This window comes from Nuphar pumila, chromosome 4 (genome assembly GCF_984573655.1).
Source record: "Nuphar pumila chromosome 4, dmNupPumi1.hap1.1, whole genome shotgun sequence".
NCBI classification, from domain to species: Eukaryota; Viridiplantae; Streptophyta; class Magnoliopsida; order Nymphaeales; family Nymphaeaceae; genus Nuphar; species Nuphar pumila.
In genome coordinates, this window is record NC_143252.1 from 25932406 (window position 1) to 25953524 (window position 21119).

The 21119-nt window shown below is 36.4% G+C and overlaps 1 protein-coding gene across 9 annotated transcripts in view; it reads right to left on the bottom strand.

The window, feature by feature from the left end:
* Positions 1-21119, bottom strand: part of NUDT9 (nudix hydrolase homolog 9) — a 74072-nt gene that overhangs the window by 19066 nt on the left and 33887 nt on the right. For all 9 annotated transcript variants that reach the window (XR_016431344.1, XM_090002759.1, XM_090002755.1 and 6 more), the window contains 2 exons: positions 18728-18786; positions 4936-5084 (listed from right to left, as the gene is read on the bottom strand). Coding sequence is in view for 8 of the 9 variants with exons in the window: in XM_090002759.1 (XP_089858885.1) it covers positions 4936-5084; positions 18728-18786 (208 nt within the window). In the remaining variant the exon portion in view is untranslated. The remainder of the gene's footprint in view (positions 1-4935; positions 5085-18727; positions 18787-21119) is intronic.

Genomic DNA, 21119 nt, shown 5'->3' on the forward strand with positions numbered 1-21119 from the left:
GCGTCTTCCTCAAGTCGTGCGACAAAGAGAGGAGGCAGGTAATGAGTGAGGGAGGAAGTTGGGGAAACAGAGAGAGTATGCGTGCTCTTGTAGGAGGGTGGCCTCCCGAAAAGGGAGGAGGCCATTACCCCCTCCTCGCCGTCGGTGGCTGCGCATCCCCCACCCCCATCTTTTGGCATGGGTTAGGTTCTTTCAGAACCCTAACAACAAATTTTTTTTATCGGGCAGGCCCTGCCCTCTTAACTTAAACTTTTTTTTTAACGAACTCTTAAGAAAGGGCGCGGCCCTGGATCCGGACCCATCCAGAATCCAGCCGCGGGTTTGGACCTGCGCCACCTTTGCGATGCGGGTCCACAGGTTGGATCCAACTGTGGATCCAAATATATTTTATTGTTATATTATTTATTATTTCATTTTATTTTTCTAATACATGTGTATGATATTATATATATATATGGACCCCTATGTCACACGGACTCGGCTAGGGAGGTGTCGCACCCGAGTCGACACGCCCCGACACGGGTGCGGACACGGGTGCGGCCTCGGACACGGCCTGGACTCGGTCAACGCCGAGTCGGACTCGGTCAACGAGTCCAGGCCGAGTCCGTCTTAATTTTGGACTCGGTCAACGTTGACCGAGTCCAAAAATGTCCATTTTTAGTACAAAAAACAAAAAACAAAAAAAAAAGATCTTTTTATATATTTTTTAAAAATATATATATAGCATGAGTCTTAAACATTAGGCCCAGAAAAAAAAATTATTCTTAAATATTATCATTTAATTCTCTCTCTCAATCTTAAAAGCTAATAAATTCTCATCCACGAGTACCAACACTTTTCATCCACCAAGTTCTCTCTCTTATAAAAGCTAATAAATTCTCATCCACGAGTAGCAACACTTTCTCATCCACCGAGATCTCTCTCTCTCTTTTTCAAATCTAGCTTTGAAAAATTAAAAGCTTTTAATGCTTTTAATTAATGTTATGAATTTTAGCAAAAGATATTTAATGATTTACCAGAACATGCTTTTAGTTAATGCTTTTAATTAATACCTTGATGATGTTTTATTCCCATGGTAGCTAAGACTCGGCTGAGTCAATGATAAACTCAGCCTAGTTTGGTTTTAACCCAGTTATACTACTATTTTAACTCAGTTAGTTCAGGATCTGAGACAACTTGGAAGAGTCACCAGCCGAGTCCAAAATTTATATAGACATATGCACACACTGGATATATATATATATATATATAAATTTTTTTTTTTAAATATATATATATATATATAGCCAAGTCCCCGTGTCCAAAATTTTTAAAATTGCGCCGCACCCGTGTCGCACCCGCACCCGCACCCATGTGACATAGATGGACCCCCAATCGATATGGATCCTGGATCCGAAAATTTTCTCTTTATTACACGATTGAAACTATAGATTCAAATGATGTAATGTGGATCCAAACCTTCAGTAGATGAATATGGCTCCAAAATAAACTATTAGGATTCTAATTAAGGTTTTCATTAAGACCCGTTTTAAAATTCGTGGATCCTTACCATTCATCCAGGATCCAATATCAATTCTAACTCGGATATTGAAGACCTGAAATCATAGGCCCAAACGAGAGATTGAAATTTATTGTTAGATATCCACATAATATATTTGTGATTCAATATCTACGATTCGAATAGAATATTAGAGTTTTGACATTGAAGATCCAAACAGGATATTCAAGATCCAAATACGTATTAGACACATAAAACAATAAAAATGTCTTGGTACTAGCTTAAGGACATAAATTTCAAGTTTATTTATCTGATAAAAATCACGGGTATTACATGCCATGTTGCTGCCCGTGTTCGTAGAGTAACATTGTTCTTGGTCCTTGTTCATGAGAAGCTAGTTCGTGGTTCATAGTTCGTGGTCCGTGCTTGTTGTACCAAGCTCGTTGCTGCTGTGTAGGTGACACCCATTGTTGCCAACTTATCCTTGTCATGTCCCTTGTGCTGAGATACGCCCATCTTTGTGGCCGTATTGGAGTTGGTTCATACGTTGTTGGTTGAGATCATCTGCTCCATAGTTTTTCGGTTTGAGAAAAAAAAAACTTTAACCTTTGTGGATTAAAGTTTTAACTGCAGATATTTCTCTGAGTATTATTGTTATTATCAATAAGTAGACTAATTACTGTTTCATGATTGTTGAAGTTCAAATTTTTTATTAGCAATTTTCTGAAATTTGCAAGTTTATGCAAAGTTAAATACTAGTTTGTAGGATTTGGTTTTGTTATCTTTGCTCGATTAGAATTTTATTTCTAACTGAAGTTGGGAGTTATTGGCGAACGGGTTTATTTTCTATCGTTGGTGAATTTATGTTTAGAAGTGTTTTGTGCAGGTTGAACTATAAACATAAAAACTAAAATCGGATTTAATCTGTATTTTGTGTTCGTAATGTTTTATGAGTGTGTTGGTGCATCTCGGATTTCTGCCTAGTGAGACCCTATATCGATATTTTAGGCATAACTCTTGTTTGTGATCGAGAAATTGTATGGTTTATTTCGTCGAAAAGCTATCAACCTTCCCGACAATCTTTGTGTTCTGGTCATTCCCTATTTTTGGCGTTATCGCTGTCGAAAACGGCCCAAAAAAGGAACAACAGCCACTTGGGTGACTGTTTTGTCCTTCCTCAGTCTGCCTCATTGATTAAATCATATCTGGACCATCCAAACTCGAAAAATTCTGATTTTTTATTCATTGGAAAGATAACGATTTTATCTAAAACTTGAATGTTCTGTCCATCGACAGAAACAGTCGTTTTGGACCTCATTATGGACTGACCAACTGGAATATCCCGAGTGTGACAGCATTCCAGTCCAACAGTCAGTCTCATTGTTTGATCTGTCTCTCGACAACCAGTTGTCCAAAAATTACGAATTTGAGCTCATTAGAAAGACGACAAAATTATCAACATCTTTTGTGTTACACATACTTACAGATTAGGAGATCTGTTGTGTCAAAACACAATAAGACTGAAACCTGTCAGGATTTTGGATTTCAATTTAGTGCTTCCGCATATAGGTTCCATTTGGGTCTTGGATTGTGGACCGACCCACGGTCAGTACCGCATCATTGTTCGTATAAAAGCTCGGTAGGATCTTTTCTGATCCTAGTGTGTCTCTTGGGTGCTTCACCATGTTCGGGTGAATGGGTAATCCTGGTCGAGGTGAGCATAACCTTGAAAATGAGAATCACGATCTTAGGTATGAAATTTGTGACTTGCGGCGACAAGTCGATGAATTAACTCGAAGAATGGATGAGTCTACTAAGGAGAGAGAGTGATGATCCGAGCATAGTATACATGGATCCCAAGGAGGTCATGACATGAGTATGTATGATTCAGATAGTGAATTTGACATTCATAAGCATTTACATTCAGATAGGAATAATTCCGCCTAGGAGATCTAATTGGGAATCCGGTCTTAAGTTCGAAATCCCTGAGTTTAAGGGATCTAGCACCCCTTGAGGAGTTCTTGGATTGGATAAGTGCAGTTAGAGAGATCCTTGAATTTAAGGAGGTTCCTGAAAATAAGCGCGTTGGTTTAGTTACCCTTAGGTTGAAGGGTAGGGCTGCAGCTTGGTGGAGGCAACTCAAGCAGACCCGCAGGCATCAAGGTCGTGCGCCTATCAAACTTTGTAAGCATATGAAACAGAAGCTTCGAGCTCAGTTCCTACCTCTCAATTATCATAGAGAATTGTACCAAAGGTATCAGAACCTCAAACAAGGTACGAAGTCAGTTACACATTTATGTACATACTGGGTTTCAGGGGCATTTTCATCTTTTTACATGTACATAAAATAAGTGTAATTGTTATATTTTATTCTTTTTACTTTTTTATTTTTTTGTATTTATTCTGAGCCACAAAGGGAAATTTGGGAACAATATAGGAGCCGTTGGACCCTAGCCAACGGCTAGATTTCCAGCTGTTGGGTAGGTCCCAATGGCTCTCTATGAGTCTCCTTTTGTATATAAAGGGGTTAACCCCGGATCTCTTATATCTTAGCTTCTAAGGGTTATTCCCTAATAAAAGTGATTCATTTTATGAGTGTTCTCAGCCCTTAAGTGGCTTTCTATACTTTTTGTTTGTGTTAGACCCATGAGTAGTCATTTCTCAAAGTGTACTTTAGCCCATAAGTGGCTCTCTAAAGAATAGCATCATTTTGTGACAAATACATACCCAACAATACATATATCTTAACAGATCGTGCATGGTGGCATCAATGATGGCAACGATGGTGGTAACTTGCCATTTTAAAAGTTGTATGATGATGAAAAAAATACTAAGTTAATATGGGTGGTGTTCGTGATGGTGGTTGTCGATGAAGTTGAAAAGCTAAAAGATGATGGTGGAGGTGGAGGTGGAGGTGGTGGTGGTGATACAGCAGGTTACAAAGAAGAAGACCATGACAAAAGTGGTAGTGTCGGGGTGTGGAGAGAGAGAATTTTTTTTTTACTTTTTGCCATCCAAACACCACCATACATTAAATTTGGTTTAAAAAATCTTTTTTCAATATATTCATATTCAGAAATGAATCTAAAAAATCATTTTTCATATATGCCATCCAAATAGGACTTGAACTTTGCAATTAAACTTGTCTGGTATGCTTGAGGAACCAAAATCAGTTTTATTAATTTGATCCAACATCACCAAGCACGGCAACAAAATAAAGTTTCAAATTTTACCATAATAAGATCCATTCTACATGATTGTTGTTTATAAAGTTTACAGCAAAACATTATTACAATTTTCGCTAGCAAGCAATCTAACGCACTCATGATATATGTGATTATTCAACAAGAAATGTCAATTGACGTGTAAATGCTCTGCATGTAACATATCCCATTTCTAGATTGATGATTACTCAACTTGGTTATAGCGCTGTATACCTCTGAATGTCCTCCTGGGAAGACAAAGTAGCCAGGAAATTCTCCTACATTATAGCTTCTTTGCAACACAAGAATCTTTTTATCAATAGTCTCTACAACTGCACCATTTCCCAGCGAACTTGATGTATGCTGGCATCGTACAGAATCATCTGTAAAAGGGTTTAAAAAATGTAACCAGCAACTGCAGTACTGGTTTATGCTCAGAAAAAAAGCCAATTATGATGTTCAAGCAAGAAGGCACAAGTATTATGAAAGTCAACCTCCCCATTGAGAAACTTCTAATAATTCTGTGCTTCCCTAAATAAGTGATTTATCTGGGAATGAAACTTCACTATGTGAAGATAAAAGACCTAAGAAGAGAGTAAAAGGAACAAAGATTTCCCACAGATTTCTTTGCAAGCTTATCATATAGTATGTAGCAACTGTTAAAAGTATTGATTCATATATATATACTTTTTTTATTATTGTAATAGGTTTTGCCCATGTAGGGGCATTTTGGTCATTTGTACACATGTAATAAGTACTGTCCATTAGGGAAAGTTTTGTCTTTTCTTATTTTTTTTATGTTTCTTGTCATTTCCCTTTTTCATAAGGGCTTATTGGACTTTGTCCAATATAGTCATTGGGATCTCCCCAACGGCTATATTTATAGCTATCCCAACTACTATATTGGCCTTGTATGGTCTATATAAAGGGGTTAAAACCCCTTCTTGTTTGCTAATACTTTTCCTAAGTATTCTATCTCAATAAAGGATTATTATTTCTATGTTTTTGTGTTCTTTTATGATCTTATGCATTTGTCATTGATTGGTTTTTGTTTTGTTCATTTGTGGACTAGTGCTTGTGCACATTTAGGCTCTTTATAGCCATTGTATGCACTTGTGTGCTTGTGTATTGCCTTTGACATTTGTATTGTCCCTTGTAGGACTTGTATTTGCACTTAAGCACCTTGGTTTTGTATTTCTGCTTTATTTCATTACATGGTATCAGAGCCAAGAAAATTTTCTTGGTATTTTACCTCTTTGGATTTTGGGACTATTTGCTTCGAATTCCTGCTTCATAAAGAAATCATTATCGATGTATGGCTTGAATTCAAGGGAGATTTTGACTCGGTATGTATTTTAAACCATTATATAAATATATATATATGGTTATTTTTACTTGAGTTATTTATTTCATGCATTATGCATGAGAAAACACTCATTTTTTCTTATTTTTGAAAAACCATTTGTTATTTTTTAAAAGTCTCTTTTTGAAGTTTTCTTGTTTTATGATTATTAATTAGCAAATGATTGAGCTTTTTTAATTCCCTTGGGTATATGAGGTTATTAGTTTAAAACTTTAAATTGTTTTTAAAATTTATTGTTGGATTTAATTGCATTCATATTTGTGCTAATTTACAATTTTTTAGTAAATGTTTTCATAAAGCTTATATTATTTTGTGAAATAATATTTATGCATGTGTGTGCTTCTATGAGATCTAGTTTGAATCTTAGATGCTTTATTTGAACACTTTGTGGTTATAAATGTCAAAATATGTCTTGATGTATGACTTCAAATTCATGTCTTTACGTTTTGAGGGTTGTGATATTTCGTTGAGGCTAATCCTTGAGAGCATGACTTAGAAACTTGTGAAATTTCTATAGATGCATATTGCATACTTTAAAATTATCTTTTGTGTAAAGTTCTTGGTAGTCTTATTTGATTATATATATTATTACAAGCTTTTTTTTGTATATTCATGAGAATTTTTTCATGCATGAGTACTTTATAAGATTTTGATATGCTCTCTTTATACATGACATGTTCATACCCTGATCTTGGTTAGATTTGTCATACATGTTCTTGTATTTTATCTTGATATGCATTAGACCTATAGGATCATATTTTTCTTTAGATATTATAATGAGTTTCTTTATGCATTTTATGTTCTTTTGGCCCTCTAGTGACCCTTGTGATTGTTCCCATTTGTGGCTTGTGTTCTTGCCTATTGGGAGGTGTTTATTGTGAGTGCACTTATTGCACTTGAATGATTTGTGTCCTACATGCTTAGTGTATCATAATTGTTGAAGACGACTAGGGATTCATGCAAATCAGAAAAGAGAGAGAGAGAGAGAGAAAGAAAGAATCGTATATACTAATTAGGTCTAATCTCACTTAAATAGAGAGATTAGACTAAAACACCTTATTTACAATAATGCCCCTGACCTCTTGAGTAGTCACTAAACTACCCATATATGCAACGGTGACTGCTTCTCAACACTCCCCCTCAAGCTGGAGCATATATATCAATAATGCTCAGCTTGTCACAACATTTTGAAAAATTTTGAACTCGCTAAGGGTTTTGTGAAGACATCAACAATTTGGTTCTCTGAAGATATGTGCTTGGTGCAAATGTACCCAGTCTGGACCAGGTCACGTACATAGTGACAATCCACCTCAATATGCTTTTTTCGTTCATGAAATACTGGGTTATTAGCAATATAAGTAGCAACTCTATTATCACATATCATCTCCATAGGTAATGCGACTTTCACTTGAAGATCAGTCAACACAGATTTAACCCACATCATCTCAGCAGCAGTTTGAGCCATAGCCCGATATTCTGACTCAACGCTCGACCTGGCAACAACAATTTGTTTCTTACTTCTCCAAGTAACCAGATTCCCTCCAACAAACACACAGAATCCAGTTGTGGACTTTCTGTCAACAACCAACCCTGCATAATCTGCATCTGAATAGGCAGGAATATCTAAATACGGTTTTTGTTTAAACCATAGTCCTTTACCAGGGGAGAACTTTAGATATTTGAGAATCATCATTGCAGCATCCCAGTGAGTCTTTGTAGGTTTGTCCATAAATTGACTTATCTTGCTCACGGCTAAAGATATGTCAGGTCTGGTCACAATCACATATAATAGCTTGCCAACCAAAGAGCGATAACGGCTACAGTCCACATGCTTGGATTTTTCATAAAACAGATGAGACTTGAGATCCATAGGAATCCTCGCAGGTTTGGCACCTAACATCCATGTCCCTTCAGCAGGTCCAAGACATATTTCCACTGTGACAGAACCAGTCCATCTTTACTCCTTGCAACCTCTATGCCCAAGAAATATCTGAGTGGTACCAGATCCTTAGTCACAAAGTGTTTCTGAAGATGGGACTTTGTGTCAGAAATGTCTTTTTCACTACTTCCTGTGACTATAATGTCATCAACATATACTATCATGACCACAATCCCTATATAGGTCTTTTTAATAAAAAGAGAGTGATCTGAGGCAGAGCGAACAAACCCAAATGCTGACATGACCTCAGCCCATGCACGGGGACTCTCTTTGAGACCATAGATTGCCTTGTTCAACTTGCACACCTTCTAACACTCCCCCGAAACTTCGAACCCCAGAGGTTGGTGCATGTAAACTGTCTCCTCCAAGTCTCCATACAGAAAGACATTTTTCACATCAAGCTGACATAGAGACCAACCATGGTGCACTGCGACTGACAAAACAAGACGAATAGTCCCAAGACGAGCAACAAGAGAGAAAGTTTCAAAGAAGTCCACCCCATAAGTTTGAGTGTAGCCTTTCGCAACAAGGCGAGCTTTAAACCTTTCAATCAATCCATCTGAGTTATACTTAATAGTATAGACCCATTTACAACCAACAATTTCAGCCTCAGGTAGAGGATCAACTAAGTCCCATGTTCTCCGAGAAAGCAGTGCATCCATTTCATCCTGTATGGCCTTCACCCATGTGGGGTCCAGAAGAGCGTGATGATAATTGAGAGGAACTGAGGTAGCAGATAATGCTAATACAAAATTCTTCATATTTTCACCAAGTCTTGCCTCGGAAACAAACTGAGAAATAGGATGAAGTGTACATTGCCTTTTTTCTTTCTGAAGAGCAATAGGTAAATCACCATCAATAAGAGAATCGTCAGTAGGGTCAGGAACACTCACCTATGGAGAAGCTGATGGCACAGGCATAGAGTTGGGTGGAGCTCGATGAGTACACACCACAGGAGGATTTTTGTAACGAGACAGAGTCAGACTGGGAACAAGAGGCTCAAGACTAACAGACTAATGGAAAAGGAGGATCAGGAAGAGAAAATGAATCACCTTGACTAGCATGTATTCTCGGAGTACTAGAAAAATATGTGACTCAAAAAAGGAAACATCCGCACTGACACTCTCTCTGGGATATGGGATCATAACAACGATATCCTTTTTGGTGCTTGGGATACCCAACAAAAACACATTTTATAGATTGGGATGACAATTTATCTCGGTTGGGACCAAGTTTATGAACAAAGCACACACAACCAAACACCTTTGGTGAGATAGGGAACAAAGGAGCTTCAGGTCTGAGAATTTGAATGGGAATGTGATCCCCCACAGAGGTTGAAGGCATACGGTTTATTAGGAATCCCGCAGTTAAAACCGCATCTCCCCAGTAAGACGCAGGCATATTGGACTGAATCATAAGGCAACGGGCAACATTTAGAATGTGTCTATGCCTGCGCTCTGCTACTCCATTCTGTTGCGAGGTATGAGGGCAAGAAGTCTGAGGTTGGATCCCAAGATTTTTGTAAAATTGTAATAATTCAGAGGATTTGAATTCAAGAGCGATACTTAGACGCAAGAATTAAACTGAATTTTTATTTCAATAATCAAGGATTTAAGAATAATGGGGGCTTCAGCCCTATCTTTTAACAAGAATACCCAAGATAATCTGGAAAAATCATCTATAATGACTAAATATTAACGACACTTAGAACGATTGGGAATTCTACTTGGACCCCAAACATCAACATGAAGAAGATCAAACAAATTTTGACTTGAAGGACTCTGACTGGACGAAAATAAACTCCTATGATGTTTCCCAAGCTGACATGCTTCACACAACAGAGTAGTGGATGGCGAGATGTGAGGAATAACTCTACGCAATTTAAGCAACGAAAGATGACCAAGACGATGATGCCAAAGCAGCAGACTAGAAGACGACTCAACTGCGGAATGAACAGAGCCAACTGGTTGGTGTAGATAATAGACTCCACCCTCCTCATAGCCTCTACCAATTGTCTTCCCCGTCAGCAAGTCTTGAAAAGTGCAACAAGCAGGATTAAATATTACTCGACAATTCAATTCCTTTGCAACACGACTAACAGATAACAAATTTTGAGGGAATGAATGGGCATGGAGATCATTTGATAACTGAAGAGTAGGGGATATGGAGATATTTCCCTGGCCAACAATGGGAGAGGAACTCCCATCGGCAAGAACAACCTTTTTATGATTAGCAACACTATTCAACTTTGAAAACTCACATTCATTTCCACACAAATGGCTAGATGCCCCGGAATCAATAATCCACCTACTACCTTGGCAAGATAATTCATCACCTGCAAAGCATGCAATATCAGCCACGGGGGAACTAGACGGAATATGTGCCAACAAATCATCATACTCAGCACGAGTAAGTGTAACCGAATCACAAGGAGGAACAGTGGGGGACTCAGGTTTGGCCACTTGTGTTGTAGGAACAACTTTAGCTGAAGATGCGGGAGGTCGTCCATTCTTGTCAAAACATCTATCTTCTAAATGCCCAAATCTTCCGCAGTAGGTACATTGGAGCTTGCCTCGTCCTCCCGGGCCTCGACCACGTCCACGACCACGAGAATTAGGAAGAAAACCTCGACCTCGACTATAGGAAACCAACAGAGCCGAGGTTTGTGATTCTGATTGAGATGAAGGAAGGGACATAGCAAGCCTGCTCAGTGGATTATATGCCTCAGCAAGAGTGGGAACATCTGAGCCTGTCAACATCTGAACTTTGGCAACTGAGAATTCAGCTGACAGGCCAGTAAGGAATCATGCAACCATAGTATGCTCCTGGTGTAGTTTCTGTTTGTCACAGCACAATGGTCTATGTGCATTTAGTCTCTCAAAGGTTGCCTTCACAGAGGCATAGTACTGGGCTAGAGTTTTCTCTCCTTGCTGCAATTTATAGATCTCCTGCTCTACTTGAAGAATCCGACTAACATTAGTTTCCTGAGAGTAAGTGCCTTGCAAATTATCTCACATTTGTTTTGCGGTGGTATAATAAATAAGCCCATCGGCTATGTGAGGTTGCACACTATTCATAATCCATGACATGACAATATCATTTTTCTCTTCCCATGTAGCATACTTTCCAGTTTTGTCTTTGGGCTCATTTTTCAACAAAATATGTTTTCTACGATGCCCTGAGACAGACATCATGAACGTACGAGACCACCTAGCATAGTTAGTCTCATCCAGCTTTACCGATGATCCATATGAAAAAGGATTTGCAAAGTCTTTATAATCAGCCACTGTTTCGGACTTCATATCTGACTTCTGTGTTTCAGCCATGGGATAAGATAATGGGTTTGTTCCAAAATGCAGGTATAACCACACGCAAACACACCCTACTGAAACTCGGATTTGATGTGCACCAACTACCAACTATGAACCCGACTATATCAGATTTTAATTACACTTATAAATCTGATATACACGACCAACGACTGTAACACAATGACTGTAACACGTTGTTCAGATCCACGAATTGAACTTTACCTAAACCATCCACCTCACAAAGGAACTGCGACAAGTTGCATACCTCAACCACACAACCGATTTCATATCTGAATTATATAGATCAGATCTGATCTAATCCACATCTGCATCCTTAGAAGCTATTAAGATCGAGACGCGACTGGTTCATGATAGACATTGCAGGCTTCTTCGACGTCCACACTGCCACCATCAACACGATCTGAAGTCAGATCCAAAACAGTGGGGTCATCACACGATCCAGGTTGTAGTTTGGGTCGGACATCCGATAGAAAAACAGGTGTCTCCCTGCTCCTATCACGCACAACGATCTCAGCTTCCACACGCACACCAGTCGTTGTAGATGCTGCCAAAGATCACCACCCGATATGCGTTTCTGCTGGAGGAGTAGGGCGTTAGATACCAGGAGGAAGATGGGTCGATCAGATCAGGCGATGTACACGCTGGCTTCAGATCTGCGTTTCTACTGCGCACGCTGAACCCGATCCACATGTGGGTCGATCAAGTCAGATGCCCAGAGCAACGTTCTGCTCTGATACCATGTTGAAGACGACTAGGGTTTCACGCAAATCAGAAAAGAGAGAGAGAGAGAGAGAGAAAAAGAAAGAATCGTATATACTAATTAGGTCTAATCTCACTTAAATAGAGAGATTAGACTAAAACACCTTATTTACAATAATGCACCTAACCTCTTAAGTAGTTACTAAACTACCCATATGCAACGGTGACTGCTTCTCAACAATAATCATTAATAAAAATATTTATTGAAAAGATTTGTTTTTATGAGGGCTCTCTTTGGAGACCTTAATGGTATTGGTAACTTGTGATTGTGTTATTTCTTGAACTCATAGTTCTTTAGTGAACATTACCTTACATGCTTTTACATTGTGTTACCTCACATGGGATTTAAGTATTATGTTTTTTGCATACTTGGTAATAAAATATTAATTTGTGAATTATGAGTCTTCTTTGTGTATGCCCTTTGTGGGTTTTGTGAGTGTGCCCTTTGTGGTTCACTTTTGTGCTTGTCGATTTTGTATTTATTGGTGGACATTCTTGTTTGTAGTTGAAGACTCTCATTAGTGGTCATTTTATCTTGTCATACAATTGCATTTATTGCATGAATTTACTAAACTTATTTGAGGATTCATACTCTTGTTATTTCACTTGATTTTGAAACTTTTGTCAAAACGGTTCTTATTTCTCTTATCCTTGGAATGTGTTTTTCAAGGTTTGCCTATTTGTCACTTTGGCTTAATCCATCACTTTTCTATTTGATACATCCATTATTTTGTTAGACCTTTTCAAGGTGAGTTGCATGCACCTTGGTGTTATGGAGCCAGAGTTTGTTGGGGCGAGTTATGTGTGCACCTCTATATTTTATCAGTTTAGATTACTGATTTATGAGTGTTGTATCGGCGCTTGTTTTGGGTCTGACTGACAGTTATTTAACCTTTGCTTCTATAAGTGAGTTGTACCACTGAGTTGCTTATTTGGCTCTTGTTGGTTATTGGATGCTCGTATCGATTTTTATCAAGTGATGGCTCAAGTGTTATTTGATTATGACTATATTGGTCCTTATGGATTAAATCTCATATTATTGCAAAATTTATTGCTTTGACTTTAATATTGTTTTCAAAACTTCTTGCTTATTAACATCAGTTTGCTTTCATTACAGTATTTTTACCTATCTTGTTTCTCCACTCTTCCCTCTTATTTGAGTGAATTTTTTTTTGGATAAGAGATTTTGTTTATCAGTTTTATAACCATGGTTGTGGTGAGTTATGTGCGCCCGTTGTAGCTGATAGTATTGATTGCAGTTTTGTAACCATTTGTAAGGTGAGGGATGTGCATTTCATGTAGTTGTAGCTGGTATTTATTGTCAGTTTAGATAGCCGGTATTGCTGGTGCATGGTCACTAGTTTGGTTATTGCTGACATTTGTGTTGATCTCTTGTCTTATGCGTTGATACACTTGAATTTTGAGGATGTTGAGTTGGAGGTCAAAGAAGTGATTGCTTGTGGTGAGCAAACTATTGTTGAGATTTGTAAATATAATTTCTCTTGTTATCATTTGTTGTATGTGGGATTTTTAAAATTTCTTCATGTATTTCCTAATCTTTTCCGGTGCCCATTTGTCCTTGTATGAAAGATGGTTATCCCTTGAAAAATTTACATGCATTTTATGTGCATTCTCACATCAATAAAATTATGTGTGCTCTCTTGGCCCTTGATGGTTTTTGTGCTTAAACTCATATTTGGGTTGTGTGTGAAGTGCCTCTTGTGCATGAACCTTATTGGGTTGTGAGAACATCTTTGTTTCATGGTATTATGTGCATTATCAATATACTTTAATTGCATGTTGGATATATATGTTGAGGGTATTTGGATTTGTTTCATGTTGGTTATCTTGCATTATTGTATGAATTTAATTAATTCTCCTTTTATTGTGAGCTACTTTGAGTTCTTATATTTAATATACATGTTGTCGGGTTTTTGATGAGTTGTATCTTTATTTAAAATGTTTACCTAAGCATTTGGGACATTATTGCAAAATTGTTTATTTTATGTCTAATATGTGCTTGTCTTTTGAACTTTAGGGATCAAAATTCCACTATGTTCAGAATTTATGTTTCCTTGAAAAATATGTTGTTTTTATATGATTCTCTAAAAGAGAAATTCTTAAAAATTGATTTTGATTTTGAAGTATATTCCATGTGTTTATCTTAATGGCTATTGTACCTTGCCTGAACTGTTGTTAATGTTTCTAAAAATCTTAAAAATTATTGCTTAAGGTGAATATCTAACTCGCTTTTAAAAATTGTTTAGTTTATAGAACCTCTATGTTTTGTTAGGGAACTTAACCATCCTCTCTTCATATATATACACATATATATATAAGAATTAATTTGTGTTATTCTTTTTCAAAATATATATTTGTTTTGAAACTATATACATATATCCTATAACTATTTTTTAACTATTGGGTTAAAACGATTTCTTTCAATAACTATTTGGTTAAGGTATCTTCCTTTGTGTAGTTGGAACCATTGTTTTGTTCACTCTTCAAATTCTTAAAGATGATATGGGTTGAGAGAAATTTTGTTTTTTGATGCATCATGAATATGAAGATAGCCAATGAAGCCATTTGGTGAAGATTGTCAATGAAGACTTGGACCCTTCCCTTTGTTTTTGTATTTTCAAACTTTCGGTAATCACACCGTAAGTTTGAGGGGAGTGTTAAAATGTATATATATATGTGAGTGCATATGTATATATTATATATTTTTTTAAACTGTTTTATCATTGTAATAGGTTTTGCCCATGTAGGGGCATTCTGGTCATTTGTACACATGTAATAAGTACTGCCCATTAGGGTAAGTTTTGTCTTATTTTATTTTATGTTTATCATCATTTTCCTTTTTTATAAGGGCTTATTGGACTTTGTCGAATATAGTCGTTGGGATCTCCTCAACGACTATATTTATAGCCGTTGGGAGCATCCCAATGACTATATCGGCCTCCTATGGTCTATATAAAGGATTAAAACCCCTTCTTGTTTGTTAATGCTTTTTCTAAGCATTCTATCTCAATAAAGAATTATTATTTTTATGTTTTTGTGTTCTATTGTGATCTTATGTATTTGCCATTGATTGATTTTTGTTTTGTTCCTTTGTGGACTTGTGCTTGTGCACATTTAGGCGCTTTGTAGCCATTTTATGCACTTGTGTGCTTGTGTATTGCCTTTGACATTTGTATTGTCCCTTGTAGGACTTGTATTTGTGCCTAAGCACCTTGTTTTTGTATTTCTGCTTTATTTCATTACAGCAATTACCATTAGAAGCCTTTAAGGTCTAAAATTAATATTTATTCTTAAAAGACAACCTATCTTATTTTTTAAAAGGAAATGAAAATTTTATTACAGTAAATAGGTGACAAGTAATCACCAAATACACAGTCATTAAATTACAAACATATGCCATTAAGGGGACATCATCTATATTACAAAACAAATAAATAAAGTAATATACTACAGGTTTTCCATCACTCACAAATCTTCTAACTTGAATACCAAAACTACTCTTGAAAATCATGCAGCCTCATTCCCATACACCCTCAAGTTGTGCATGTTATCAATTCATGATAAATGAATAAAGAATTATCAACGGCAACTTCAAATCCACATTCCTTAAAAACATTATAAAAGCTTTCAACTCATGTCCTAGATGCTTGTTTAAGTCGCCCCATATAAACCTTTTTCTTTAACTCCCCATGCAAAAATGCATGTTTAATGTCTAATTGAAATAAAAGCCCGTCAAAAGACAAAGAAAGAGATGATATAATTCTTATACTTACAATACAATCTTTTGCAATAGGACTAAATGACTTCTCATAATCCATATCCTATTGCTGGTTATATCCTTTCACAACGTCTAGCTTTGAACCTCTCTATACTCCCATCTGATTTATATTTAATCTGGTAAACCCACTTGCTGCCCACATCTTTATTTACTAGGCTCTCAACAACATTCCATGCTGTGAACAATAGAGGAAGGTGAAAAAGAAAGGTAGAAGGATGGCAGCCTTTGGTGCTCAATAGAGGTTGTTGGATGAGACCTCTTTCAACTTCTATTAATATATAATAAGGTTTTTAAACTGCTTTCCAAAAATACCCCTTACAGATACAAAATTACACACAAGTCAAATGCACTAAAGAATACATCAAAAGGGAAAATATAAACAAAAGCCACAAACATTACAAAAAACATCATTCCCTCTAACAGCCCCTCTATATCTGTGAATAGTTAAAGATCATGCATAGTTTGTCCTTTAATGTTGCCAGCATGTAGACAATGGTTTGGCGAATGAATCTACAATTTGACTTTGTCCATAGATAAATTTAGTCTCAAGCTCTTGGTCTTCTATCATTTCATGCACAAGGTGATTGTTTAAATCCATGTGTTTGGCTTTATTATGATGGGCTGGATTTATTGATATTGCTACCACATTCTTATTATGACAAAATAAAATGGAGGTGGGCAATTGGTTGTCCTCAAAGTAGTTAAAAGATTAACTCAACCAAAAAAATTCTATTGTCATTGCATCCATGGCTTTATATTCAGCCTCAATGCCATACTTTGCAACTGTTTGTTGTTTCTTACTACAAAAAACAAGATGTTGACTATTTTTTAATGGGCCAATAGAAGAGTTAGATGAGGCTCTATAGACCAAACCATTCACAGGTGTAGCCTTTACATACATGGGAATTCTCTTCACAACATCAAGATGTGTCTCTCTAGGCGCATGCATAAAGGGTGACGCATGGTTCACCACAAACACTAGTCAGGTCTTGTACTCCCAAAATACTTTTATAACTTTTAGGTAAAGATATGAGTTTGACTCTCATCATATACAACATGCTTGTTCATGGCTGCAAGTGTTCATACTGGCTCACATTCTCCCATTCCATATTTCTGTAACAAATCTATAGCATACTTATGTTGAGATAGGAATAGAGAATTACCTCTTCGATCAACTTCTATCCCCTGAAAATATTGCAAAGGACCAAGTTCTTTCATTTGGAATCTATTATGATTTATGAAGAAGCTCTTTTATCTCTTGTATATGATTCAAAGAACTCCCTGTTATGATCATATCATATACATATAAGAGCATAAGAGTTGTGAGTTTTTCTTTGGTATATGAATAAAAAATGATCAACTTGTTTTCTGACAAAGCCATGACCACATATTACATGTGGAAAACTATCAAACCAAGAATTTGAGGCTAGCTTCAACCTATATATAGTCTTCATAAGCCAACAATTTTTAACACTCGCATCTCCTTCACTATACCCAAGTGGATGCTACATGTACACTTCCTCAAACAGTTCACCATGCAAAAATATATTTTTTACATCAAGGTTTTGCAATTCCCATCCAAAATTAAAAATTAATGATAATACTAATATGATATCAATCTTCACTATTGGGCTAAAGTCTTACCTTAGTTGAGATTATATTCTTGGGTGTACCCTTTTGCTACTAATCTTGCTTTCTATCACTATATACTTACATCTGATGCACTCATTTACAACTGTACATTTTTATCAATTGGCCAATCAACAATCTCCCAAGTTTGATATCTATACCTTATCCATCGCTTCAATCCACTCAAAATTTCTTCTTGCCTCATCAGAGTTTCTTGATATAATGGTTTCTTGAACAACAGCCATAAATATTTGAAAAACAGCTGAAAAGGAATTTTAACTTATGAACCTTTCAATGGAGCATTTTTATCCTACTCGACTGCCATAGCACAGGCTGTTCCATTTGAATTTCTGCACCAGTTCCCATTTGTTCTGATTGCATTGGAGGTACATTATTTATATCTTCAGATGTTGTAACAGTCTGTTCACTACTACTTGGTTGCTGCCCACCTTGATTTATGCTTGTATAAACCTGAGCTGGTTCAGCCCAATGCTGAACTACCTGCTGAATCTGAGGAACTTCATGCATAAAAATACATGGAAACACGGTATATTGTTAACTTGTGTCTGACAACATTTATGTGTCCATCTTCATGTTGGCCATGAAAATACAGCAACTGATCAGTTAGCACCTCATCAGCTGCCATGGAAAATTATGTACCTTCTACACAGTCTAGTTTGGTGCCAATTTGGGACAGCATCACCAGCACCCTCTAAACAAACAGCTAGCCAGAAATATTTCACGTGGAGATGGTCATCAATGTCATCACTCATTTCTTGAGTATGAAACCTGCTTTCAACAAACACAACGTTCGGAGAAACCGAATCATAGCTCAGCAAGGCCAAAGCAGTAGGCTCCCTGGTGGGTGAGGGTGCAGTCTCTGAGTTTTGTGCTGCCAAGCGTGGCAACCATAGCTTGGCAGGACTTTCCAGTGCAGTAGGTCTCCCAACCCGATGCCAATTTTCCCATGTAATAAATACAAAAAAAATCTTAGTGAGCTTATTCATGTTCAGATTGTAATGGACAAAAAATGTACAATGATACATATATAAATATACTATACATATATAGTTTATCAAAAAAAATAATATACATATATAAATATATATATGTATATATATATATTGTGTGTGTGTGCATACATTCATGTGTCTACAAGTGTGTACATGTGCGTGAACAAAAAAAAAACTCCATTGTGGATATACCTTGAGAAAGAATGATAAACTGCTCCCACATAGGACTTAAATTTGTGCCTACAAATGTCCTGAATGATATTTAAAAAAAATCTTAGATGCAGATTTTACATCAGGAATACCCCATATAAGCTACATAAAAATCCTAATAAACTAAAAGATGCATATATGAAACAATAAAAAAACTAGGGAAATTTTAAAGAAGGCATCTAAAGTTTGGGCATTGATATAAAAAGCACCTAAGTTTTGAATTTTTTTTAAAATGCACCTAAAAAATATTGTGGTTAATTAAAAAGGCCCAGGAGTTTACTACCGTTAAAGTTGCTGTTAAATGTAATGTAGAATTACCATTTTTCCCTCATCATCATGTTTTAAAAAATGCACATAAAAAAGAGCGGAGTCTTGAAGGTCTAACTAGTAAATTAACTCTCTTAACTTATCTTGGGTTAGTGATTGTTAAAATGTATATATATATATATATATATATATATATATATTTTTTGGATATGTAATTTAGGTTATTGACCAGGGATATTTTGGATAATTTGTACATGTAATTAGAGATAGTTTTTTGGGTGTTTTCTATTCTTATTTTTAGTTTTAGTTTTATTTTGTGTACTTTATCTTTTAGATTAGGGGCTCTATGGTCAAATGACCAAAGAGCTGTTGGGGCTCCCCAACGGTCACAAATATGACCGTTGGGGAGCTCTCAACATCTCTTTTGGGAGATCCCCAATGCCATCTCTTGTATATAAAGGGGCTATTGGCTCCTTCTCTATGTAATGTTTGTTCTAAGAATTTGTTAAATAAGAAGTTTATTTTTTTCATATATGTTCTCTCTCTTTTCAGAGGTTTATGTGTTAGCCCTTAGTGGCTTTTGTATAATTGTGTGTGCACATTTGTAGCTCCTTTGTGGCATTGTTATAATGCACTTGTTGTTTCATTACATGGTATTGGAGCCTAAAGTTCTTGAAGGTGTGTGGACTCATAAAGAAAAGGTATTGAAAGGAGGTGTTGAAAGCTTGGAACGTGCAAAGAAGCCTACGGCATATCTACATCAAATTGGAGCACCACCTCTTATTATTAGTTCTCTCTCTCTCACTCTTACCACTCTTTCTCCTCTTCTTTTCCACTATGGTCGACAGAGAAATTGTAACGGTTATTCGCATCAAATTTGATGAGAAAAACTACAATATATAAGACACGGCGGTTAAAAGAATTCTTATGGGCAAGGATATGTGGCAATTTGTTGATGGTTCCGCATTAGAACCACAACCGATTCTCACAAAAACAGTTATTGGAGAAAAAGGTGAATCCAAGGAAGAAATTCTTAAGGGCATTGATAGAGGGAAGGCTATGATTGAATATAAAAAAGCCTATAAAGAGTGAAAAGTAGGTCATGCCAAAGTACTCTCCCTCTTCATGGGTAGTATGCATGAGGAACTATGTTCCGACATTCTTAAATTTGAAAGAGCCGATGAGGCTTGGGAGTATGTTAAACAAACATATACCCAAAAAGATGTGGCTCACAAGTGGGATCTCAAGGATAAAATACATAGTTATAAACAAGGTGACAAGACTATGAAGGAATACTAGAGTACCCTCAAAAGGATTTGAGATCAATTAGTCAAACTTGAGCCTATATGGGAAACTCTTAATGATGCTCAAGAATGGAAGAAATACAAGCATGAGGAACAATTGTTTCAATTCTTTAGAAGTCTTAGACTCAAATTTGAACAAGTTCGGGTCAATATCATTCATAGGGAAAAACCATTTCCCTTACATGAAGTCTTAAGTATGTATGGAAGAGATAAGATTAAGGTCTATGTCTGATTCCAAGGAGACTAAGGATAACGTATTGGCTGTTTCAAGACTAGGTGTCAATACAAATATTTATAAACCACCACATTTTTCAAAATCTTACTAATGGGAAGTCTAGATATGATGACAACAAGAAAAGAACTAATATTAACTTATCATAATTGTGGAGAACCGAGTCATATTAAGTCATTATCCCAAATTCAAAGGAAGAGAAGACAAAAAAGTGACATCTGTGGGAGCATCTCAAGAACAAAGAAGTGAGACCAATGAAGATTCAAAATCTATTGGAACCATCTTCTCTCAAATCATGGAGGCCCTTCATCCACTAATCAAGAACTCTTCATCTTTTTCCGATGTCGCGGTCTCTACATCTTCACCTTCCAATAAGGTTTTTTGGCTTTTAGATTCTAGAGCTTTATTTCATATAATTTCACACATATCTTTGTTTTTCGAGTGTAGCACTGATTCAACGCCAAGTAATGTTTTTACCACCAATGAGTCCTCTCTTAACATAAAAAGCATTAAAAAATTTTAAAATACTTCAAAATTTTCTATTCCAAAAGTTAGACTTGTTCTAAAACTA